General features: G+C 39.5%; 4 protein-coding genes across 4 annotated transcripts; 3 read left to right on the forward strand and 1 right to left on the reverse strand.

Annotated features, from left to right (window-relative positions):
• The first annotated feature begins 525 nt into the window (after positions 1–525).
• Positions 526–6,723, forward strand: LOC114824210 (sulfate transporter 3.1-like). The gene is made up of 12 exons (XM_070819401.1): positions 526–1,068; positions 1,304–1,511; positions 2,235–2,406; positions 2,961–3,026; positions 3,749–3,862; positions 4,656–4,772; positions 4,909–5,035; positions 5,345–5,631; positions 5,740–5,930; positions 6,025–6,110; positions 6,221–6,297; positions 6,404–6,723. Exons 1-12 carry the CDS (start codon positions 732–734, stop codon positions 6,590–6,592), a joined length of 1,971 nt encoding a protein of 656 aa, XP_070675502.1. The 5' UTR covers positions 526–731; the 3' UTR covers positions 6,593–6,723.
• Positions 6,724–9,293: 2,570 nt separating this feature from the next.
• Positions 9,294–9,779, forward strand: LOC139194852 (uncharacterized). Its single transcript, XM_070819779.1, has one exon. It carries the CDS (start codon positions 9,294–9,296, stop codon positions 9,777–9,779), a length of 486 nt encoding a protein of 161 aa, XP_070675880.1.
• Positions 9,780–10,356: 577 nt separating this feature from the next.
• Positions 10,357–13,542, forward strand: LOC103448962 (protein ANTAGONIST OF LIKE HETEROCHROMATIN PROTEIN 1). The gene is made up of 3 exons (XM_008388222.4): positions 10,357–10,497; positions 10,821–11,181; positions 12,021–13,542. The coding sequence occupies exons 2-3, from the start codon at positions 11,037–11,039 to the stop codon at positions 13,073–13,075; spliced, it is 1,200 nt and encodes a 399-aa protein (XP_008386444.3). The 5' UTR covers positions 10,357–10,497; positions 10,821–11,036; the 3' UTR covers positions 13,076–13,542.
• On the reverse strand, positions 13,516–21,019 carry LOC103448961 (protein NETWORKED 1D). Its single transcript, XM_008388221.4, has 5 exons — positions 20,606–21,019; positions 20,195–20,267; positions 19,785–20,072; positions 15,105–19,336; positions 13,516–14,867 (listed from the first exon to the last, which is right to left on the reverse strand). The coding sequence occupies exons 3-5, from the start codon at positions 19,885–19,887 to the stop codon at positions 13,818–13,820; spliced, it is 5,385 nt and encodes a 1,794-aa protein (XP_008386443.3). The 5' UTR covers positions 19,888–20,072; positions 20,195–20,267; positions 20,606–21,019; the 3' UTR covers positions 13,516–13,817.
• Between the last annotated feature and the right edge of the window lie 4,553 nt (positions 21,020–25,572).

The following is a 25,572-nucleotide window of genomic DNA, read 5'->3' on the forward strand; positions in this document are numbered from 1 at the left end:
ACTTGTAATAAAAAATCCTTTAAAAATTAAAAAGAAGAAAAGATCCATAATATTTATATACGCGACCTTCCTCGATTTTGCCTCCTCTCAGCTGAGCAGAAGTGAACAAAATAGAGCACAAGGTGTGCAGCTAACATATTTGAAAACCTTTACAATCGTGTCCCCCTTTAATCACTAATACAATGGATCAGGATCCTCTCCTGACCCCTAAAAAGTGAGTTTGTTGAACAGGTAATCGTGATCATTAAAATTTGATCTAACGGCTACAATAATTATAATTTTTAGAAGATCTCATATTCGTAACCGTTGGATCAAATTTCAACAGCTACGATTGCATGCTCAACAAGCCCAGTTTTTAAGAGTCAGGAGAGGATCCTGATCCTAATACAATACCCCATCGTGGGTCCCCCAACGCATTCTCTTGAAAAAAAATTGAGAAAATTAATCAAACACTACCTTCCTTCCTCCACTTGTATATATTTGCCACAAGCAATCACTCCTCTCAGTCTTAACAATCAGCTCTGCTTTCTCTCTCCCTCACCCTCTCCCTCTCTCAAGACTTCCCACAACTTCTTGATTTCTCACCCAACTTCCCACCACATTCTCCAAATCTTTCTCCAAATTTAGCATATCCCAAATTTGTACCCCATTCAATACTTTTACAAATTGTGTCACGTTAATTTGTTCGTACCTAACTAGCTGTTTGGATATCACTTCCTTTTCATTTTATTATGGGTACTGATCATGCGTACCCTTCAACCAATGTGGAGGACTCTCTACACCGAGTAGAGATCCCACCACCTCAACCTTTCATCAAAACATTGAAGTCTTCTCTCAAGGAGACCTTCTTTCCTGATGACCCTTTGAGGCCGTTTAAGAACCAACCTACTTCAAGAAAATTCATTCTTGGCTTCCAGTACTTCTTTCCAATCCTCGAATGGGCGCCTCGCTACACGCTCGAGTTCTTGAAATCAGATCTCATTTCCGGCATCACCATCGCTAGCCTGGCGATCCCACAGGGGATTAGCTATGCCAAGCTTGCTAACTTGCCACCAATTCTTGGCCTATGTAAGTAGCCTTTATAACAAAATTAGTCATTTTCTTCCTTCATGTTATTCATGCTCCCAGTTTGTCGTTCTGCACTCAGAACTCAATACTGTCGGAATGATTTTATCCTTTTTTTCTCTAATTTTAACGTGACTGGATTAATAACAATTATAGGTCACATGTGTCATGTGCGAGTTGGGTTGTGATAGATTATTGAACTTTATTTGTTTATTAATTAAAATAATTAATAATGCAGATTCAAGCTTTGTTCCACCATTGATTTATGCCATGATGGGGAGCTCAAGAGATATGGCTGTGGGGACTGTGGCTGTGGCCTCACTTCTCACAGCTTCAATGCTGGGGGCTGAGGTCAATGCTGCAGAAAACCCTACCCTTTATCTTCATCTTGCCTTCACCGCAACCTTCTTTGCCGGAGTTTTCCAAGCTTCCTTGGGTTTGTTGAGGTTAGCAATTACTAATGATTCTTTTGTATTACGGTCTAATGATATTCTTCTTGCCGTCCTCTTGCTGTCGCTTGTAAGTGAGAGGTCTTAGGTTCAATTACCGCCGAAGGAGAATTCGAAACACATTATTGCTAGTACATTGTGAGATTATTTTTTTTTTTGTGAGTATATTGATATTTTTACATTAGGGGGAGGGGGAGCTCGACTAAGTCATACAATGGGCAACCTAATTTGGTATCGAATTCTTTATCCAAGATATTCGAATCTAAAACTTCTCACTTCTAAGCGAAAAGGAATACCACCAGATCGTAGTACTGAGTGGCTAGAAGCAAACTTGTTAACTTTCATAAAAAGACAGAATAACATATGATTAATTGTAGTGGAACAACAAGACAATCTCAAATTGTATTTGTTTTCTGGTTTTTTTGTCTTTTAGGAGAAATAAGTTTGTCCTAGTTCAATATAGACTAATGAGATTCGATCAGAGTAACGCTCATTTTTGTAACGGATTGTATTCAAGATCCTGCATAGATAGTGATCGATCACTGCCAGCTTATATAGATTGGAAAAATAAAAAAAACAAGATAAGGATAGAAAGAAGATAAGAATTATAATCCGAATTTATTTTTCTGTTTTTTGTGTATTTATATATATATATATATATATATATATATATTTTAAATTTAGATTGATACATAATTTGATTCGACTGGATTATCGCAGGCTAGGGTTTATTGTGGATTTTTTATCACATGCAACGATAGTAGGGTTTATGGCGGGGGCAGCGACAGTGGTTTGCCTGCAACAGCTAAAAGGAATTCTAGGGCTTGACCATTTCACCCGTGGGACCGATTTAGTGTCAGTTATGCGCTCTGTTTTCAGCCAAACACATGAGGTTTGTTGTCCCTTCCCTGCACTTTTCTACCCACACAAACAAGCCAATATCACAATTTTATAAACCTCAAACACTCACTGATTCGTTTCTACATGTTTAATTCAATTAATGGAAAAAGATGAGTGGAAATTAATGAATCTTAACGCGAACATGAGTGGAAATTAATGAATCTTAACGCTAAGGTTCTATATAATACTGTTTTTAAAGTCATATGTGATATATCTTGGCACATATGACTAATTATATATGACTTAGACATTTATTGTGAAGATAATATTATTTGTATATACTCACGAGAAAATGTTATTAAGGAATTTAACTCTTTTTTGCGTCAACATAAGATGAGATCGATTATTGACCTAGCTCGAGTGGCCATGCTGAGGAAAAAAGTGAAAAAGTTCAGGGGATTTTTCTAAAGTTTAAAGTGTTTTTATTTCAAAAGGCATATGATGTGTTGAAATAACAATAGGCATAGAAGAATTTGAGCATGAAAGTTTGCATCTTTGGTTTTTTAATTGTATATATAATTCTATTTCTATCGATGGTTGTTGCAGTGGAGATGGGAAAGCGGAGTTTTGGGATGTTTATTTCTTTTCTTCCTCCTCACCACAAAATATTTTGTAAGTGAATCGAACCGACCATATCTTAATTTCTTGTTTATTAATTTCATATACTTATTTTGTTTTATACATCAGATGCTTATTCTTTATATCTGTCATGTTTTAATTAACCTTGATAGAAAATTAAGCTCTCCTGTCACGCAATTATATGCCTGCTGGACCAGAAAATTAAATAACATAAAATATTGAATGTTAAAAAAGAAGGTATAATTCGATTGGATTAAGTGGGGAATTACTTAAATAATTTAATTATAGAAAAGTATCACTGGATGGGATACATATGTCCTAATCAAAACACTTCTTGAAACTGCTTTGCATCTCACTTTTTCATGGTTTGGAATCGACTTTTAGGTATATATAAATTTTCTTCTTCAAAATTCTCCTTTTTTCAACCCTAACCTGCTCCCACTTTCAACATCAAGTAAAAAAACTTCCAAAGATGATGACCCCGGCCCATCTTCATCTGCATGCACCTTGTTAAAGTAATACTAGGATTAATTAAATAATAACAAATTTTAATTAATCCATGTGAACTTTTAAAATAACATATATACTAATTAACCATTATCTGGACTCTTTCTCTGGCTTTGTCATTAGAATCATTGCTCTAGTTTTGTTTATGATGTAACTTGTAAGCGGGAAGAAAAGTGAAATTTTAAATTAATCCTAATGTGCTCATATAGTTTATTTGTCTTTATATGTTGGACAACATGATAATGCAGAGCAAGAAGAAACCTAAGCTCTTTTGGATCTCAGCCCTGGCACCTTTGACGTCAATAGTTTTGGGAAGCGTTCTGGTTTATCTCACCCATGCTGAGAAACACGGCGTTCAAGTGGTGAGCTCTCACATCAAACTAAAGTAATCTATCCTCCCAAGAAAAAAACTTTCATAGGATAGTCGTATAGTGTTATGTGTCAGTCTCTTTTGAGACCTAGTTAAAACGGTCAAAGACACAAAGAGCTCATGAGAGTTGAGACAGTCCCATATATATTTTGCTCCTCTTTCGCCCTAAGATTCTTCGGTGTATATAGTTGTGTGTCTACATCTCACATTATGAAAATCACATACACATGAAGATATACATGAAAAATCATCTCTCTCATGCACAAGATTTTATCATGACATCATGTGTATACGCTCGTACATATATTTGTCTATGTCTCACATGACGAGAATTGCAAACACTCAAACACATACGTGGAGTCCGTGATCACTACCTAGAGTGGCTTAATGTGCAGATGACATTAGGAACAGTTTGAACCACCATAAACAAATACAAAGTAGGTCTACCTCCCCAACCCATGTGTTAAAAGCCCTTCACAAATTTTAATCTTGGGCCAAACCAAAAAATGATTGTTCAAACACTGTATTGTCTTCAGTATTTGACTCCCCACAAACAATAGCATTGGGTGGTGACTCGGTGGATCCTTAACTTTGCCCCATCTCCCATGTCATTATGTGACAGTTCTGGTTGCTAGGTCATGGTCAATAGACTCAATACCTTTTCCTTTTCATTTCTTTTGGAATTTAAAAGTAAAATAAATATTCCTTTTTGTTTTCTTTTTGTTTTTTACACAATGAAAAAAGGTTTCTAATTAATGCCTGCATTTTCTGGTGAATATATTCAGATAGGAAAGCTGAAGAAGGGGATTAATCCATTGTCGTTTCGAGACCTTGTATTTGTGTCTCCTTATCTCACAACAGCTTTTAAAACTGGCATTATCACGGGCATCATAGCTCTGGCTGTAAGTATATATATCTTAATTAAATCCTTGATTACTGTACTAATTATTGGTTAACACGACTGATCACCATAATTAATTAATAGCTTAAAGTAATTAATAAATTGATTATGGAAATTTTTATGATAATTATGTACAGGAAGGAATAGCCGTTGGGAGAAGCTTTTCCATGTTCAAGAATTACCACATTGATGGGAACAAAGAGATGATTGCCATTGGGATGATGAACGTTGTTGGTTCTTGCACTTCTTGCTACCTCACTACAGGTATTAATTACTTAATTAGTGTAGTCTCCTGAGATTGTTATGGTTGAAGAGAAACACTTCTAGAATCATGCATGTATACTAGTATAGAAAAAAAGGATCATGTATCAACTATTAACATCAAACATCATAATAATTGAGTATAATAACAATTGAGTCCAATGTTTTTTTTTTTTTTTTTACTTAAACCAGCGTTTGAAGTGTTTTTACAATGAAATTGTGATTAATATTTGTGAAGAGCCCTTTAATTAAATTCATATGCTTAATTATCTCCTCTCATTAATCACATGAAATTTCTTCAATAATTTTCAGGGCCATTTTCCAGATCAGCAGTGAACTACAATGCAGGATGCAAGACGGCAATGTCAAACGTTATCATGGCAATTGCAGTGATGTTCACATTGTTGTTCCTCACACCATTGTTCCACTACACTCCCCTTGTTGTGTTGTCTGCCATCATAATCACCGCCATGCTCGGCCTTATAGATTATGAAGCCGCAATCCACCTCTGGAAGGTTGACAAGTTTGACTTCGTCATCTGCATGAGTGCGTACATTGGCGTCGTTTTTGCCAGCGTTGAAATCGGCCTAGTCGTAGCGGTTCGTATTAATATCTGTCACACTGAAATTACACTCTGCTAATGAAAAATTATTGTGTCACGGTAACAACAGGTCAATAACTTACGATGGTTTGACTTCTTTATGCAGGTAGCAATATCTGTGATCAGGGTGCTTTTGTTTGTGGCAAGGCCTAGGACTTTTATTCTTGGAAACCTTCCGAATTCCATGGATTACAGAAATGTTGACCAGTACCAAAGTGCAAGCAATATTCCTGGAATTCTCATACTTGAGATTGATGCTCCCATTTACTTTGCAAATACCAACTACTTAAGAGAAAGGTACTTAAAATTTACAACTGAAAAGTAACAGTGTTACATGTAATTAATAGGAAATTAAAGCTTGATGTTGGCCTAAACTGCTATATATTTTCAGGATTGCAAGGTGGATTAATGACGAGGAAGATAGGATAAAATCTGCAGGAGAAAGTAGCTTACAATATGTGATATTGGATATGAGTGGTAAGGGAAATTATTAAAAAATAATCATGTATTAATCAAATCCCTTAAAGAAAATAATGGTAAATTATTCAATTAGTGGTACTAATCACCCGATAATTGATTCCTTGCAGCGGTTGCTAACATAGACACAAGTGGAATTAGCATGTTTGAAGAAGTTAAGAAGCTAATTGATAGAAGGGGACTTCAAGTATAGTCTATACTCTCTTATCGTGACTTTTTATTAAATTGTCAATAATAGTTTTAGTATACAAAGAACACTAAATCTGACACCATGTTTCGTTTTATGCAATTAGCTTGTATTGGCGAACCCCGGAGGTGAGGTGATGAAGAAGATGAACAAGTCAGAGTTGATCGAGAAAATAGGTCAGCAATGGATTTATCTCACAGTTGCAGAGGCAGTTGCAGCATGCAATTTCATGCTTCACACCACCAAACCCGACCCAATCAAAGATCAAGAACCCGGCGTATGGAATAACGTCTGAGTTGCATGCTAGCTCAATTACCTTGTCTATGTATGTACCAGTGTAAATTTTTGTATCACATAAAGCAATGTGAAGTGTACGTAAAATATGATGAGGACACATTGAAATGAGAAATTAGTCTTATCGTTTTATGTTCTTGGTTGCTTAATTAGTGGGAAGTTGGAAGCGTTAATTTTTTTCCCTCTCTCGTCCTTAATATTGTAAATCTCATAACGAAACAAAACTTTACATAGATTCATTTTTGTGAGCCTGAATTATTAAGAATAGTCCATTTATATGTTATTGTTGTCCCTTCGGGAGCATCTGATAAAACTGGAACAACATTTACACGTGATTGTTAAAATAGGTCTAACGATTATGATTTCATCCAAGTATTGGAACCAAATGAATTTTGGGCTCTTGATTTTGGATTAGCTAGCAAGGAAGCCTAAGAGTCCAACGGCTTGTTTTCCTTTTAAATACAAAATAGGTTAGGGATGTAAGGCTTAGATTGAATTAACAGCTGTTAGTGTTTTGGACAGCTCGTTGATAAGCTTGTCCTACACCAATGGAGGAATCCAATGTGAATGAATCAATGAAATCATCACTGCAGTAGCAGCAACGCTGAAAATTCTGTGTGTTTTGTCAATTTCTTCTTGATAAAACCAACAATTTCTTCACTGAACTTAACATTAAGTTTTTAAATGACTGAAAGCGCTTTTAGATAAAATATTTTTGAAACTAATACTTAGTAAAAATGCAAGTTAATCATGGAAAAACACTTGAAGTGCTTCTTGCAAAAAGCACTTCAAGTGTTTTTGAAACCCTTTTTTTTTTCTTCTCTAAAAGCTTTTTCAGGAATTCGAAAACACTACTTCCTAAATGAGTCCCTACTTTCATATCAAATCAACCCTCAAGTTACAAGTAAAGAAATCAACATTATCCCTTGATTGTAGGATTATCATTGTGATGAGTTTTGATTGATTGAGCTAGGCTTAAAGAATATTATCTCCTTAATGGCAATATGGCAATAATAATTGTTGGAACGAAGAAGTAAGACCCTTCCTGTAATCTCTCTCTCTCTCTCTCTCTCTACTTTCACATAATATCTATAACAATAAGTCTAATCTATAACACAAAGTGCTACAGGTGTTTTCAGGATTATAAGGTGGATTAACGACGAGGAAGATAGGATAAAATCTAAACAGGGAAAAGTAGCTTACTATATGTTTATGTTATATTGGTAATAAATAATAGCAGCGCACTAATTAATTCCTCAAAGAAAATTTTGGGACACCATCTAATGAGCAGTATTAATCACCCTCGTATTGATGGATTTGGATCCCTTCCGGATCCAAATGTGGGAATCTTAGGTATCTTCATATCCTAACTGTTTATCGCACATCATGCTGTCAGAAATTATTATAAATTTTTTTATTTAAAATTAAACATAAATAATACCTAACGAAAACTAATTACACAATATACGATAAATGATCATGATGTAAGAATCCCTGAAAAAGGGATCTGGAGAGGATCCTCATCCAAAATTGATCCCTTTGCACCTGTTCGAAACAGAGACACAAGTGGAATAAGCATATTTGAAGAGGTGAGCTCAAGGTACAATCTATAGTATTTTTAACTTATCGTGTCATGTTTGGAGTGTCATGACTCTTTACTGTTTAAATATACAAATAAAGCTAGCTCTGACACCTTGTTCTGATTCTGTATATGTTTTTATTATTTATATACTATATTAATTCTTAACTTTCAGACGTCTAATTTACACTCTCACCAAAAATAAAGAAAAACTATTAAGCTCAATTACAACTTTACAAGAATATTGCATGATTCTAAGATCATCACATTGTTGCATAGCTTCAAAATTATTCTAATCACATTGTTGCCAAGCTAGCTTAAAAAAAAATTCGGATTCTCATCGGATTCTCTTTGTGAGGATTCTGGAGATTCGTCAATCTTATCTGTTTATTGTACATCCTGGGATCAGAAATTACCTTAAATATTTTTATTTAAAATTATATACAAACAGTACTTGACAAAAACTGACCGCACGATATATGATGTAAAATGAACATATAGGATCTTGTTGGCTACAGAAATAGATTATTATTAAGAAAAACTAATAAAAAAGGCTTGAAAACTTTGAGTTTTAACGATAAAGACAAAATAAAGGGTAAAGTAAATAGTATCAGTAATGACTTTTTAGTGTAAAAATATGATTTTTCGTTAAAATGAACAATACTGAAAGCTTTTCGTTAAAATTCCCTTGTTTATTATGCTTACAAAGTAAAAAGTTTCCTCAAAAAAAGAAAAAAAAGGAAAAAAGAAAACCGTGTAATCAAAATAGTAGTTGATGAAACAGATACATAATCAATGGATAAAATAGGGAGTAACTGATATTCAGTTTAGCAGCGCCGTTTGAGTAGTCCAGTATGTCGTTATATGGGTATGGCAAGGCATCAGTCTCTGGTGGAGTTGGCGAAGGTGGCGGAGCAATAGAGGGAGCAATACTGAAAGCTTTTCGTTAAAATTCCCTTGTTTATTATGCTTACAAAGTAAAAAGTTTCCTCAAAAAAAGAAAAAAAAGGAAAAAAGAAAACCGTGTAATCAAAATAGTAGTTGATGAAACAGATACATAATCAATGGATAAAATAGGGAGTAACTGATATTCAGTTTAGCAGCGCCGTTTGAGTAGTCCAGTATGTCGTTATATGGGTATGGCAAGGCATCAGTCTCTGGTGGAGTTGGCGAAGGTGGCGGAGCAATAGAGGGAGCATCGGGCGTCTCAGGGCTATCTGCAGCCGGCTGCAGTGAGCTAGCAATCGGACGATCAGCGGGCGTCACTGGTGTATCCGTGGCCGGAGTAGATGGCGTAACCATGGAGGGTGCATCGGGTGTCTCGGCGGCCGGCTGCGGTGGGCTAGAAATCAAAGGATCAGCGGGCGTCACTGGTGTATCTGCGGCGGGCGCGGGTGGCGTTACGATGGAGGGTGTGGCTGGCGTCACTGGTGTAATCGTGACGGCCGGGGGTGTCGTAGCAATGGAGCGCGTGGCGGGTATTATTTGTGTACCACTGATGGGGGGCGTCGAAATAATTGGCATGAGCGGCAAAGTTGGCATGGCAACGGGCGTGGTTTTGGCCGATGATGCAGTTGCTACTGGGGTGGGTCGGCTGTGTCCAATATAAAAAAACTGAGATGAAGCGAGGCACAAAATCAAAAAGCTAACAAGTATGTTCTTGTTCGCCATCTCTCTCTGTCTCTCTCTCCTCTCTCACTTTCTCTCTCTAGATAGAAGATCACAATGCAAGTGAGTAATAGTATGGTAGCATGCAAGCAGAGGGAGGCGGGGCAGCATTATATACTAGTAAACTAAACGTACCTTTTTTCAGGCTGCCATGCTCCCCAGTTACAATTGGTTTTTGCATTCCAATTGGATTTACGTTTATCTTGACTTTTCCAATTGTCGCTTGGAAGTATGCAGATGTTGCAGGAAGGAAACCAAGTTAACTGGTACGGTTTCTGCTTCTAAGTACAGTTCAAACTTTTCCTACTCTAAACTAGGAAACACATGAAATCGTTAGCTTTTTTGGTACGTATGTTTCTTCGTTCCTAATGACAATTGGTTTTGGTTTATTTTGGTCCGTTTGGTGGGCTGGCTAGGAAACGTTACTTTCTTTCAAATTGGACTTGTAACCTAACCTATGTTTAATGCGCTAAAATGTCACATGGATTGGATTTGGGTCGGGATGTGAGTGCCAAATAAGACAGGAATCATACCTCTCGCTCGATGTGGGTTACAAAGCCAGTCGAGCTTCTCTCTTCTTCGAGCTCTCTGCGTTTCCCTTCCACTGATTTCATCATCCGCCTCTCCTCTTTTCTGCAATTTCATCTTCTTTGTTCAAGGTAATTCCCTCTTCTCCCTCCTTACTTCGAATTTGAAACATGGGTACTTTGATTTTTCTGAATCTACGATTTTAACTAAAAATTTGGTCTAAAGTTAGCCTTAACTGATTATTTACTTAGAAAATTTAAGAAAATCGAGGAAAAACATGGATTAAGTACATTGCAATCCATCAATAGTGTTGCACTAAACAATGAAATAGAATTCAAAGCCTAGCCAATTCATGCCGATGAAGCATCGATAATACACTGTATTTTTCACACCAAAATTTTGGGTTAGAAATTTATTGGGCTTGACCAACCAAATATCCAAATTTCATCCACAGTCAAAGCAGCCCACAGCCATTTGGTCACCAACAGTCGTATCCGTTCTGTTCCTACCGAGATGTGGAGATACACGACCAGCTCGAAATCGGTTCAGTCATCAAATGTCGGAAACGCATGTGTTGGAGATGAAGAAAACAGTTCAAATTTATTAACTTTCAATCACTTTCCTCCCATCCAAACACTTCTTTTCTGAGACCATCAGAGCTTTAACTTTCATGGCGCCTCCGAAGAAATCAAGGAAAAGCAAGAAAGACAGGAAATTGAGGAAAAGCAAGAGCGTGGTGGTTCCGGTTGAGGCAAAAGCCGTGGATTCGGATTGGTGGGATAGTTTCTGGCACAAGAATTCTTCAACCCAAGCAGGTTTTACTTTTCACTGAGCTCACTCACTCTTCAGTTACTCTCTTAATTTCCTGCTTTTTTTTACTGGAAAATGCTGCATTCCAAGAGAAATAGTGATGTGGGTTTTATTCAAAATTTGTTCTAGAATGTTAAAGTCCGTACATTTATTCATAATTACAGCTCAAAATCTGTAAAATGTGGTTTTCAAGTTAGCTAGCATCATGAATTTGATCACTGAAATGGTAAGAATTCAGACCAGCGCCGGAAAATGCACCTGGTTATGCAGATGTGGGTTAGGCCAATTGTCTTCGGATTCCCCTCCCGTAAATTAGAGTAGTTTTTGTTTATACGAGTGATATTCTACTTTATAGTTTATACTAATCTAAGATGTGTGGAAGGGGATTCGAACTTGGATGCATGAGGGGAGCACATTCCGCCCTAGCCCACATCTGCGTAAATTTAGACTAGTTTAGAATATATATCGTCATGTCAAAGAATGCAAGTGGTTGTGGTAATTTCTGGTGGTCGTTACAAGAAAACTAGCTCCTCTTAGTGTAAAAATATCAATGTACTAAAAAAAATTAAAAAACAAAACCATTCTTAAAGGGCTTTAGCCCACTTATGCGTAAATTAGAGTGGTTTAGAATATATATCGACTTGTCAAAAAATGCAAGTGTGGTAAATTTCTGGTGGTCGTTACAAGAGAACTAGCTATTGAATAATAGAGATTTTGGTTTGGAATCTGGAGTGGGGAAATTGTTGATTTCTATTTTAGTAAAGATTTTTAAGAGTTGATTTTGGTTTTGAAGTGTCCGTGATAACAACTTCATTCTGCATATCCGATGAATTCACGTGTGTAGGTTCTTCAGTATCCAATGATGAGGAGGAAGGATTTAAGTTTTTCTTTAGGGTCTCGAAAAAGACTTTCGATTACATTTGTTCACTTGTAAGAGAAGACCTGGTGTCGAGGCCGCCATCAGGGCTCATCAACATAGAAGGAAGGCTTCTCAGTGTTGAGAAACAGGTTGCAATTGCCATGAGAAGGTTGGCATCCGGGGAGTCTCAAGTCTCAGTGGGGGCTGCATTTGGGGTCGGCCAGTCCACAGTTTCTCAGGTGACTTGGAGATTCATTGAAGCATTGGAAGAGCGCGCAAAGCACCACCTCAAGTGGCCTGATTCGAATAGAATGGAAGAGATTAAGTCTGAATTTGAAGCATCCTTTGGATTGCCGAATTGCTGTGGAGCCATAGATGGTACTCACATCATTATGACCCTACCTACGGTTCAAACATCAGATGATTGGTGTGACTCAGAGGAGAACTACAGCATGCTCTTGCAGGGAATTGTTGACCATGAGATGAGATTTCTTGATATTGTGACTGGTTGGCCTGGGGGCATGACTGCTTCTAGACTGTTGAAGTGTTCGGGGTTTTACAAGCTCTGTGAAGGTGGACAGCGTTTGAATGGAGATGTTGGAAGTTTATCTGGAGGAGTAGAGATTAGAGAGTACTTAGTTGGTGGGGCTGGCTATCCTCTGCTTCCTTGGCTGATAACTCCTTTTGAAAGCAATGGCCTTCCGCCTTCCGTTTCTCCTTTTAACGCCATGCATGAGGCTGCTAGGTCGCTGGCAGTAAGGGCATTCTTGCAGTTGAAGGGCACTTGGAGAATCCTCAGCAAGGTTATGTGGAGACCTGACAAACGTAAACTTCCAAGCATTATCTTGGTATGTTGTTTGCTTCACAATATAATCATCGACAGTGGAGATATATTGGACCCGGATGTTGCTTTATCCGGCCATCATGATTCAGGATATGGAGAACAGTGCAGTAAGCAAGTTGATCCACTGGGGAGGACATTGAGGGATAACTTGATCAAACACCGGGAGCACGGCAAGCAGACTGCTACACCAATGTGAATCTTGCTCTACCAAGTCTGGTCTAGACGAGTTCAAGTTGGAAGCTTATGGCCTCCATCGAACAGGTGCTGCCCGTAGGTACCTTTCGAGGAGAAACTAAAGTGTTTAGGCTTAAAGAATCTGTTCTTGCCTGGTTTTTCAGTGTCATCGGTTGTCAGGAAAAGCTTGTTTCTGCCGTCACTTTGATCCTTTTTCCTTGAGCATGTATTAGGGTTTGTACTATAGACTGCAAGTAACATGTAGAGCCGCAGAAAAAAACTCGAGTGAAACCCAGCGTATATCCCTCTCACCCAGTGGTGTAACAATTCACGTGACGAGTGGTACAAGGCGAGGGGGATAATCTCCCGGTTACATGTAAGGATCTCGCCGGATTCTGGAGAATGTTAGAATCTATACAAGAACTTGTAACGCAGAAAGAATGTATACACCGAACAACAGGATTCAATAAAAGATTTTATTTTCATACACTCTGCTAGTTCTCTTTATGTAAAAGAAGAAGGAAAAAAACATGGAAAAAAAAGAAAAGCAAACCCCATCAGAGTGGGTTTCCTTTGAATAGAAGATGGGGCCTGAAATGTACAGCAGGATCTCAAAACTAATCCAAGACCCAATACTCTCTCTGTCTCTCTCTCTAAAATATGGCAAAACAAGTAGAGCTCTAAAAAGTTTAAAAAAACTTATGGACAATGAAGCAAAACTAGTGCCTCATCATTTTACTGTAAACTAATGAAATTTCATTGGTTTAATCTCCCTTGGTTGGGGGCTGTATGCATGCACAGAAGGGCGATTTCTTCCGTTTCCCTTGGTTGACGGGTTTTCCCACGCCATAGAGGTAGTCGCGAAGAAGAACACTTTTCTTCCGCTCGATGATTCTAGCTGATCCTTTGCTGTCTTTTTCGCCATCGATTTTCAGAAGAAGAAACTGCAGTTTCTGAACCTGTAACTGCAACCGCCCAATGTTTTCCGACCCTCTTTTTGCTTGTTCAGAAAGTCTCCTCCTTCTCACGCTCCCACTTTCATCTGGTACTTCCCCAGAAGATCCGGCAGAGGACGGGGGATCATCTTCAACGCTCTTCATCAACATTTGATTGGCATCAAACAACTTCGTAATGGCCTCTTTGGCTTCTTCCAGCTGCCCCTTTACGCTATCAAGTTCCATATTATTGCCCTTTTTGCTCTTCTCAGTAATCTCCACCTTTGTCTTCAGGTCTTCCACAGTAATTTGAAGGTTTGTCAACTTTTGCACATCGGAATCAAGTCTTTCTAGGATGCTTCTCTTGTTCCCTTCTTGACGGGGCTGCGTAAATCTCCTAGAGAGTTCTAATTTGTTAATACCCAATTCTTTCTCAACCAATGATTCAGAAGAGGGATGTCCTTTATTGTGCTCCTTTACTGCCTCCATCTGACTGTGGTCAGTTGGTACAGCGCCTGCCTTCTGGGAGTTGCCAACTGTCAAATCAATGCTGCCATCCTGGTCACTGGTCTCCCACAACTCAAGCATCTGAGCATCAGGCTCTATGGTTTCTCTTCTGCTTATCCCATAGGATGAACACTCCGATATCTGATCAAGAACGATGTCTTTTGTCAGAACTTCATTCCCTGATCCAGATATTTCACGCTTCTTCATAGTGTCACGAACCTGATTTACAGAAACATGACCTTCCTTTTCCACCACTGCCTTTTCAATAGCTTCAAGTCTTCTTTGTAAATCCTGCAAGTCCAAAACACCATCTGATACTGTGGCTGTTTGATCTCCATCCATTTGAGGGCTTTCAGCATGCAGAAGGGCATCCTGGATAAAGTGGGATACAAATATGTTATTTCAAATGATATCCACCATTGAACTATAAAACGAAGTCATCATGTCTTAAGCCAAATAAGCTTTAGACAGAAACCGGCTTACTTTCCGTAAAACTTGCCAGAGATAAACCTTGAATGTTGATGATAAAGCATGAGTTCAAATAATGGCTCGTGACAATTGAAACTTTCAATTTCCATAGGTAATATATAAACAGACATGAAAAGTTACCTTTGATTCTTCAGTGTCAAGTTTATGAGAACCGGTGTCTGCGAGTATATGCTTCTCAAGCGATGTTATACACTCCTTCAAAGAGATGACAGCTGGAATATATGCAGCCAACTGAGCTTGTAGCCCTCCATTTTCGTCTTCCAATGCGCAAACTCTTTCTTTCAAAATTTTGTTCTCGATGCCTCTGGAATTGCTTCTGTCTTCGAGGATCTGACATGCTTCAATGAGCTCGCGAATCTTTCCTTCAAACAATGTTTCACGAATGTTGGAACCCTGCAGTTCGCCAAATAATGTGGCAGCCTGAAACAACCACATTTCTATCTCTTGTCTTTCCTTTTGCAGTTCATTGATCAAACCTTCCTCTTTGATTTTAGTTTTTTCAGCTTTTTGCTGCATTTTCTGCACTTCTGACTCCAACTCCTGATTCACTACACAAAGGTTGCCAGTCTCTTTGATATGAAGTTCATTGTCTGCAGAGAGTTTGAGAATTTGCTTCTCTTGATCTTGTAGTACCACCTTAGCCTCACCATACTTACCATTCATGTCCTCCACTAACGCATGCAACTCTTGCCTCTCATTCTGTAGCACACTGATGGCCTGATGTACTTCCAAAAGCTCATTTTCTTTATGGTACGACGCATCCTTTGCATTTGCAATTTCACCATTCAATTGATCATTAACAGATTTAACTAACTCCAGCTCATTCTCGGACTTATTCAATGACTCCTTGAGCTGTACGTTGTCCATCCGTGTATCTTCTAACTTCCCCTCCAACATCCTTACCTTATCTTCCAGGTCATTCTTTCCAAGATGAAGTTTATCTAAATAGTCAGTGAGCTCTTCCAGTTCCTGCAGCTTTCTTGAAATAAAATCTTTGAGAACAAGTGAAAAGTTATTGTGATATATCGTTTCACCAAACATGACACATTTCTCCTCTTCGAGGTCACGATTCTCTTCCCACAAATTCGATACCATCTTTGTCAAAGCTCCTTTCTCTACAAGCATCTTGCCATTCTCTTCCAATACATCGTTGTATGCACTCTGCAAGTCCAAGAACTGCTCATGCAGATCATCTATTTCAGTCCTCAACACTTGCTCTCTGTGGTCTCCCTCCACTACTTTCAACTTCAATTCTTCATTCTTCTCCTCAAGTCTTTGGGCCCCACTCTGTAACACCACAAGCTTCTCAGACTGATTCTTGAACTCTCCGTCCAGGGTGTTTCTTTCTCTCATATGATTTGCTGCCTCTAGTTTTAGTTGGTCAATCATTTCTATGAGAACTGACTTCTCAATAACCAACTGCTGATTTTGATCACAAGTTTCAGAGAGAGAATTTTGCGTCTCTTGAAGTTTGACAAGAATGTTGTTAAGAAGTGTTTCGTCTTGCTCAACCTCTCCTGCACAACTGAGGTTTGCCTCCACGTCAAGAGTCTTCAACACCTGATACAGCCCCATTCTCAGTACTTTCGTTTGCAAAAGGAAAGATTTAATCTCCACCTGTTGCTCAAGATTTCCATGCTCTAGGTCAGAAACCTGTTTCTCTGACATTTTGGATGCCTCCAACAGATTTTGACGCTCAACCATGAGGGACAAGATCTTTTCTTCCAGATCTTTTATGCATTTCTGCAAGACAAAGATTTCAATCTGCGCGTTCACAGCTTTGTCTTGTTCCACTTCATATTCTTTCTTCATGCACATGCCTTCTGCTTGGAGACGAGAGATCTGCAATCCCATACCAGCCATCTGGGTTTCACTCAACTGAACAAAACTGGCATGTTTTTGTTTCTCAGAATCCAAGAAAACATGTAGCTCTTCCACTTTACGAAGTGCGGATTCTCTTTCTTTCTCAAGAGCAGAGAGTTTCTCTTCTATTTCTGTATATCCTTTTTCCAGACCTGCCAGTCTTTGCTGAGTAGCGCCCAACTCAGAAACTACATTTTCTCTCTCCTTGGTCAGACCAGACTTCTCGTTATCAAGCAATAGACAGGACTCTTCTAAGCTCTTTGATTTTACCCTCAAGCCTTCAAGTTCAGCATTTGCATCACAAAGGGAATTCTCCAAAATTTTGTTATTCTCCGATGATTTCTTCAAGTTCTCGGTCATAATTTGTAACTGGGAAAGTAGGGCGGCATTTTCAGCAGCAATTGTACCTTTTTCTTCCAGATGAGATTGACATGATTCTTCCAACTCCTTTACCTTCCCTCTAACACCTTCTAACTCAAGGTTCAAATCCGAAAGGGAATTCTCCAAAAGAACATTTTTCTCCAGAAGTTTCTGCATGATTTCCAACTTTTCTAACAGTGCCGCTTTCTCACTTCTATCAGCCTCACACATCTGTTCTAGCTGTGATTTTTCACCCTGCAGTTCCTTCACAGATGACGCAAGGCACTCTGGATTCAAGCCAACTGACTCTACCTGCTCTAGCATAACTTGGTGTTTCTTGTTCAAGCCATTGAGTTCCTCTTTCAGGCAGTATATCTCTTGCTGGAGAGCATTTCTTTGGTCTACTCGGAGTCCGAGTTCCTCTTCAAGTTTTCTAATTGTCTCCCTCAAGATTAAGATCTCATCTTGCAGATTTTTTATTGACATGGATGAAGACAGATTGAGCTCACTCAGCCTCTTGTTTTCCTCCTTCGAATTCTGGACTTCGTCCTCCAAAACCTGATTACGCGTTTCCATGTCCTTCATAATTAAAGCTCCATTGTGAAGTTCAGAATACATAGATCTAAGTTCCTCCTGGGATTGAGAATGCAAATGCTGCAGTGTCTGGAAAGCAGTTTCAGCCTCCAAGAATCGCAAACGCTCTTCGCGTATGGAAGTCCAGAGTCTGCCCAACTCCTTCTGCTTCTCAGTCAGTTCTTCACCCTGAGATTCCATTTTCTGCACCAAAGACTCCAACTCAGATTGGAGCGTCTGATTTGATTGTGCCAGCAGAATACACTTTTCTTCAGAACCCTTTAACTTTGCAATCCCATCATCTATTTCAGAGTGTAGCCGTTGGGCCTCCTCTTGAGCACTAGCTATCTTATGCTCCAGAGCAGATATGGTTTCCAAGCACTGGTGGTACTGGAGAGCAGCAGCTTCCTTCTCTTCATTTAACTTGGCAATTGCTTGCTTCAAGGTTTCAACTTCACCTTCGGCTTTAACAGCTCGCTCATTAATTCTTCTTGTATCCTCCTCAATATGCAGTATTTTTTCCTCCAGATTTGATATCATTTCTAGACATTGTTGATATTGTGCAAGCGCAGCTTCTTTCTCAGCTACGACCTTTGCAAGATCTTGCTTTAGAGTTCCAGCTTCAGTTTCAACTTTACTCGCGCGATCATTGAGCTCTGCAGCATCCTTTTGGGCACAAGAGATACTGTCCTCCAGATTAGTGATTTTCTCCAAACACTGCTGATACTGCAGAAGGCTAGCATCCCTTTCAGACTCTAATTTAGCAAGTGCTTCCTTCGAAGCTTGAACTTCAGCTTCAGCTTTACTGGCTCGCTCGTTCAGTCCCCTGGAATCCTCATGTGCACGAGCGACTTCAGACTCCAGATTATTTAACCTCTCTAAACACTGTTGGTACTGAAGTAGGCCAGCTTCCTTTTCGGCTTCTAATTTAGCAAGGGCCACCTTCAAGTTTGAAATTTCTGTCTCTGCTTTACCCAGTCGATCAGACTCGGACAATGATCGAGCCTTGACGTTATGGGTCTCATTGTCCTGCATGCTGCGGTCTTTTTCTTCTTCATCAGGAAAATTGAGACCTTTTTTCGCCCTTCCTTCTCCAGACCCAAATAGATCATTCAGCTGTTTCAAGCCCATTCTGCTTGTTCCAGAGTCAGATTCATCGGTATAAGCTCCATTCTTTTTTACACCAAGGAAATGGGATGAGGAGATTCCCGGAGCATCTTTTGGCATTTCATCAAGGTCTAAGAATGCCCGCATTGGATGTGGCATCTCAGGTGTACGGGGATCAGCCTCACTAGCAGAGGAACCTGCAGGTGAATCATCTCCCATTGCAAAGGGAACTTGGTTGGGAAATGCTTCTGCCATGGTTCGATGAGCCTGGCGCAGCGCCCCAGTTGCATGATCATATCTCTCAGCTAATGCACGGTATGCTCGATAGAACTCTTCTACCAATTTCATTAATTCTGGGCGCTGTTTATAGTACATCTCTGCCCTCCTAGCAAAGGAATCGGCATCCAATTCAATGAGCTTGATCATGTGTTTGACTTTGGCATCCATATCTGTTCAACAAGTTAAAACATAATTAACTCTATATATATATCTAATACATAGAAGAGAGGCGGAGGGAGAGAGAACAATATGTTGACAAATCAGGATCACTGCAGTTTACAGGCCCGGTACTACCACAATGACGTCTCATCGAGCAGTCAACAACAGAAATTGGGAATCTACCAACATACATATTTACACTATTCAAACTAACTTAAATAAGGTCCGAGTTCCACTTCTTAGCCATCCAATATTCCATATTTGATGATGTAACAGTTTAGGAAACGAGAATTCGTTATTCATTATGAACATTTCTTGATAGGACGAAGTAAAAATCGTGTCACAATATGCAATGCAGTTGACATGATAAAAAAACTTAATGATGTCCGGCGAGAGAGCATTGCTTCACTCCACATATATGAGAAACACGGCAAACCAAACCAGTTATATGATGTATACCTGTAAGATTTTCCTGAAGCCATCTTGAATTCTTCGGGCTTATGTGGCTGTCCCACCACCAAGAATACTTGCGTCTAGAGTCTGCCTGCGACGCGGTAGCCATAACTCTGGCCAATAACAGCACCACCTTCGCTACTGATTTTGTTTCCGATCCACAAACGAATAAAAACCAAAACCAAGATGAATAAACTCAACAAGGGGCCTGATAACCAGGCTCTAAACCACCAGAATTCAGTAATTCTCGATAGGATGAAGGTTTGTATACTCTAACTTCTCACACGATCACGCCTAATCACCAAAATCCACAATTAAAAACCAGATTAATTAGAATATAAAACAACATGGTGGGTGAGATCAGATTCTTAAGAACATGGAATAAACTAGAAAGATGACAAACAGCAAGCAATTACCTGATCAGTAAAACTCCGGTCCGAAATCATATGCTAAAATTGACTGATATGAACGAATTTTCCACAAAAATACCTGATCAGAGACAAACCCAAAAGACAGATGGTCAGAATTTAGTAAAAAAATCAACAAATTCACAAGCTTAATAGAATCACCAAACTTTGAAGCAAAAAAAATCTTAAGTGATCATCCATGACAATTAAAAACCAATCCAATTCCTTAAAAAAAATTACAGAAAAACAAAGGGATCAAACTTTTAATTACCCAGAAACCAAAAATTAAAAATTTAGTTAAGCAGAGTCATGGGTAGGAGGATCAAGCCCAAATAAACCACAAAACGCATTCTTCCATGAAGATACACACAATGGCATGATTTTCTCAGCAGGAAAAAAAAAAGGATCCAACAAAATTACCCAGAAGCAAAAACGATCAATCAAAACAACTTCTCTTCTTCCTTAATCTGCGTTTGTGAATAGCAACAGAAGCAGCGAAAAAAAGCACTTCCCGTACCAGCTGCTTTTGCTTTACTCTTTTCTCACCCCATGGTTGTTAGACCGCTACGTCTCCGTCTCAGAAATTGCTCCTCTGTTTTCTCTCTCACTGCGTTCTGCTTTTGCCTTTTATGCTGTGGTTTTCTACCGTTTGAAGATGAAAGTAAAACAAAGATAAAGGTTGGTGGAGAGGCCGGAAACAGTAAAAACAGCGACTGCAAAACAAACGGTAAAAAAAAAAAAATACAAACGGCAAAAGCTAAAGTTAATGCTTTTCTAATCCATTATTTTTCGGATTTTTGTTTCCAATTTCGGTTTTTTTGTTGGATTTTTTCACTATGATTTTGGAAAAATTATTAGAGCATATGCAGTTCCTTTTCTGATACTAAAACCCCCCAAAACCCACTGATTCTCAAGGGAATGACTAAGAACGGGTGAAATGACTAAAATGCCCTTGCAATTACAAAATTTAAAAAAAAAATCTTGGGGTTTGTTGATGTTTGACTATGATTTTGTGCATGTTTTTAAGACGGTGTTAAAAAACGAGAATGTTAAGGAGATTTTCTTCAATTATGACTTTTTATACTTTTTGTTATCTGACAATTTAATGTTAATATTATAAAATATCATGCAAAAAACATAAATTATCAGAGGTCCATAGAAAATCTTACTTTTAAAAGAATTTCCTTAACATTTATCTACTAAATTACCATTAGGCTTCCATATTTTATTATTTTATTGTTCTTTGCTTCAATCACACACATCTTAGTTGTCTCCTTGATTAGAAAAGGGATTTTAGATATGGCTATGAGTCCCCATTGGGTATTTAAAATTGTAGACCAAGACAAAAAGATGGTTGGATGTGACCATGCAAATCATCCTTATTTCATATTATATACTATGTGGCAAATAAGTTGTCTAATAAGCAATATAAATTTTAGACCAAAGTTATTCCATAAATTAACCATTATTATTTATTTTAACCGAATTTGCTGACTTTAAACGGCATAAATACAATTTTATTTGCTTAATGAGAGGTTATTTTCATAATCTTTTCAATGAAGGACATGAAATGAGTGCTTCTTTAGGGGAGTTGAGTAACTCAGAAGAGTGTAGAAACTACTCTTTTTATCGTCGAATCCGGAAGGAAGAAGTGGTTGTAGCTTTGAAGAAGATGAAGCATAAAAAAGCAATAGGCCCAGACGATATACCAATCGAAGTGTGGAAACTTTTGGGAGAGACAGGTATAACATGGCTCACTGACCTTTTCAATAGGATTTTGAAAACGAAGAAGATGCCAAATGAGTGGCGAACGAGCACTTTGGTGCCTATCTACAAGAATAAGGGCGACGTACAAAATTGCATGAACTATAGGGGTATTAAGCTAATGAGTCATACAATGAAGCTCTGGGAGAGAGTCATTGAGCATAGATTGAGGCAAGAGACACGGGTTTCGGACAACCAATTCGGGTTCATGCCAGGGCGCTCAACCATGGAGGCAATCTATCTCTTACGAAGATTGATGGAAAGATATAGAGATGGGAAAAAGGATTTACACATGGTCTTTATAGATTTGGAAAAAGCGTATGATAGGGTCCCAAGAGACATTCTTTGGAGGATTTTAGAGAAGAAAGGAGTACGAGTAGCATATATCCAAGCTATAAAGGATATGTACGAAGGAGCAAAGACTGCCGTAAGAACTCATGAAGGACAAACCGAAAGCTTTCCCATAACTGTAGGATTACATCAAGGCTCATCCTTAAGTCCTTACCTTTTTGCGTTGGTAATGGATGAGTTAACAGGACATATTCAAGATGATATTCCTTGGTGTATGCTTTTCGCAGACGATATAGTGTTGATAGATGAAACTCAGGAAGGGGTAAATGCAAAGCTTAACCTTTGGAGAGAAGTGTTGGAATCTAAAGGTCTTCGCCTAAGCCGATCAAAGACAGAATATATGGAGTGCAAGTTCAGTGCAAATGGAGGCCAAAACGAGTTAGGGGTGAGGATCGGAGATCAAGAAATACCAAAGAGCGACCGTTTTCGTTACCTAGGATCTATCTTGCAAAAGAACGGAGAATTAGATGGAGATCTAAACCATAGAATACAAGCTGGATGGATGAAGTGGAAGAGTGCATCCGGCGTGTTGTGTGACCGCCGTATGCCACTGAAGCTCAAGGGAAAATTTTATAGGACGGCAATAAGGCCGGCGATGCTGTATGGCACAGAATGTTGGGCGGTGAAACATCAACACGTACACAAAATGGGTGTAGCGGAGATGAGGATGCTTCGTTGGATGTGTGGGCACACGAGAAAGGATAAGATTAGGAATGAGGATATCCGGGGTAAAGTAGGAGTAGCCGAAATTGAAGGAAAGATGAGAGAAAATCGGTTACGGTGGTTTGGACATGTGCAAAGAAGGCCTACTGACGCTCCGATTAGAAGATGCGACTATGGGACAGAGGTTCAGGGCCGAAGGGGTAGAGGAAGACCTAGGAAAACTTTGGAAGAGACTCTAAGAAAAGACTTAGAGTACTTGGATCTAACGAAGGACATGACACAGGATCGAGCACAATGGCGTTCTAAGATTCATATAGCCGATCCCACTCAGTGACTTGGATTTTCCAAGTCTCCAACCGAGAAGTTTTCCTCACTCGGGAAATTAAGGGAACACTACCCCAACCTACATGCTCCACTCAGAAAGCTTCAACATACAAGCTTCAACAAAAGAAAATTCAAAGAACTTAGCGAAGAAGGCTTTGGTGTATTTAACACAATACGTTGAAATGAAGGAAAGCTTATTTATTGATATCCCCGATAAGCTACAAATATGTACATATACATGAGTCAAAATAAACACACAAGAGGGAGCCTTCACAAAGGTTGCTTAGGAGAAGTCTCAGCAGTTGGTAGAGCCCCAGAAAGAGAAGGCACCGGAGGGGGATCATTTGGAGCCTCAGTACTGGACAGAACCCTAGAAGGAGGAGGCATCAGAGGTTGATCATTTGGAGCTTCATTACGCGGTACAGCCCCAGAAGACGAAGGCAATAAATGCCTTTGGAACAAACCCACAAATCTCTGATGATCAAGTAAAACCTGACCATCAGTTTCCTTCATCTGGTCAAGCTTCCTCTTCATGTTTGTAGCATAGTCATGTGCGAGCCGGTGCAACTGTTTATTCTCATGCTTGAGCCCTCTAATCTCCTGTTTGAGACTCATCACTTCAGCCGCCAATGATTCAACTTGGCGGGTTCGAGCAAATAGGCGTTGGGCCATATTACACACAGAACCTGCACACTGAACACTAAGAGCCAGCGAATCCTTAACAGCTAACTCATCAGACCGTTTGGAAAGTAGTCTGTTATCTTTGGGAGTGAGAAGGTTCCTGGCCACCACCGCAGCGGTCATATCATTCTTCATCACGGAATCCCCAACGGTAAGAGGACCAGTAGGGGAGACGAAGGATGGGCGCCATATGTTGTCTAGAGAAGGCGGGGCTGCCTCTTCAACAAGGTTCAATTCAAAACGACGGTCGGAGGGGCCACACATTTTCAAAGGTGTTGAAGAGAGAAGAGGTCGGACAAATCAAGATCTTAGAAGTGCAAGAATGAAGCTTCTACTGGTGGAGATTCAAGTGTGCTTTAGAACTTAATGCCAGCCCCTATAAAAATCTGCACTCGACGGAGCTTCAGAAATCGAAGAGGCGCCTGCTCAGAAATCGAAGAGGCGTTTGCTTTCTCAAAAGCTGAGCTGCTTAGAGATCACGAGGGTTGATCTCAGAAATCGAAGAGCCTTTTGCTTTCTCAAAAGTTGGGCTGCTCAAAGACCACGAAGGCCGATCTCAAAAATCGAAGAGGCGCTCGCTTTCTCAAAAGCTGGGCTCCCCAGAGACCACGAGGGCCGATCTCAGAAATCGAAGAGGCACCTACTTTTCCAGCCTTGTCAGCACCTGTCACACGCACACTCAGCTTTGCGGAAATTATGGGCATTCTGTCGAAGACTTCTGGGGAAGTAGAAAACACATGAATCTTACTGTTCAATCACCCACTTCCCACACCCAACAATAGCTCATGGGTACCACAGATAACTTTGCCAAAGTTCTCTGCCAAAGTTGAGCACGTGAAGCTTGCAGCTCCCACTACATCGCTCTGACCAAGAAGGGTAAAAGAATAGCAAAGAAACAGCACTAACAAAGTTTAGACCCATAAATTTTGAAGGTCTAGCTACCATATTATTACCCACAAGGGTAAAGGAACAGTACCACTGCTGGATAATTGGAAAGTCCCTGTGTGTCAACCTCTGTGCTTCGTGGCAAGGTAGACTAGCAAACATGCCCAATCTTTACTCACATTCGAGAAAACACTCCCAATAAGATTGCTTGCTCCAAAATCGAAGAGGCACCGTCCTCCGAATCTCGAGAGCCAGACTCTCAACATGACTACTTTATTAAAAATCGAAGAGAAGGTAAAGGAACAGTACCATTGCTGGATAATTGGAAAGTCCCTGTGTGTCAACCTCTGTGCTTCGTGGCAAGGTAGACTAGCAAACATGCCCAACCTTTACTCACATTCGAGAAAACACTCCCAACAAGATTGCTTGCTCCAAAATCGAAGAGGCACCGCCTTCCGAATCTCGAGAGCCAGACTCCCAACATGATTACTTTCTCAAAAATCGAAGAGACATTGCTCCCCGAATCTTCGAGAGCCAGACCCCCAGCATGATTGCTTTCTCAAAAATCGATGAGGCATCGTTCTCCGAATCAATCGAAGAGGCGCTCGTTTTCTCAAAAGCTGGGCTGCTCAGAGACCACGAGGGCCGATCTCAGAAATCGAAGAGGCACCTACTTTTCTAGCCTTGTCAGCACCTGTCACACGCACACTCAGCTTTGC

The sequence above is a fragment of the Malus domestica genome, chromosome 03, assembly GCF_042453785.1.
Source record: "Malus domestica chromosome 03, GDT2T_hap1".
Classification (NCBI taxonomy): Eukaryota; Viridiplantae; Streptophyta; class Magnoliopsida; order Rosales; family Rosaceae; genus Malus; species Malus domestica.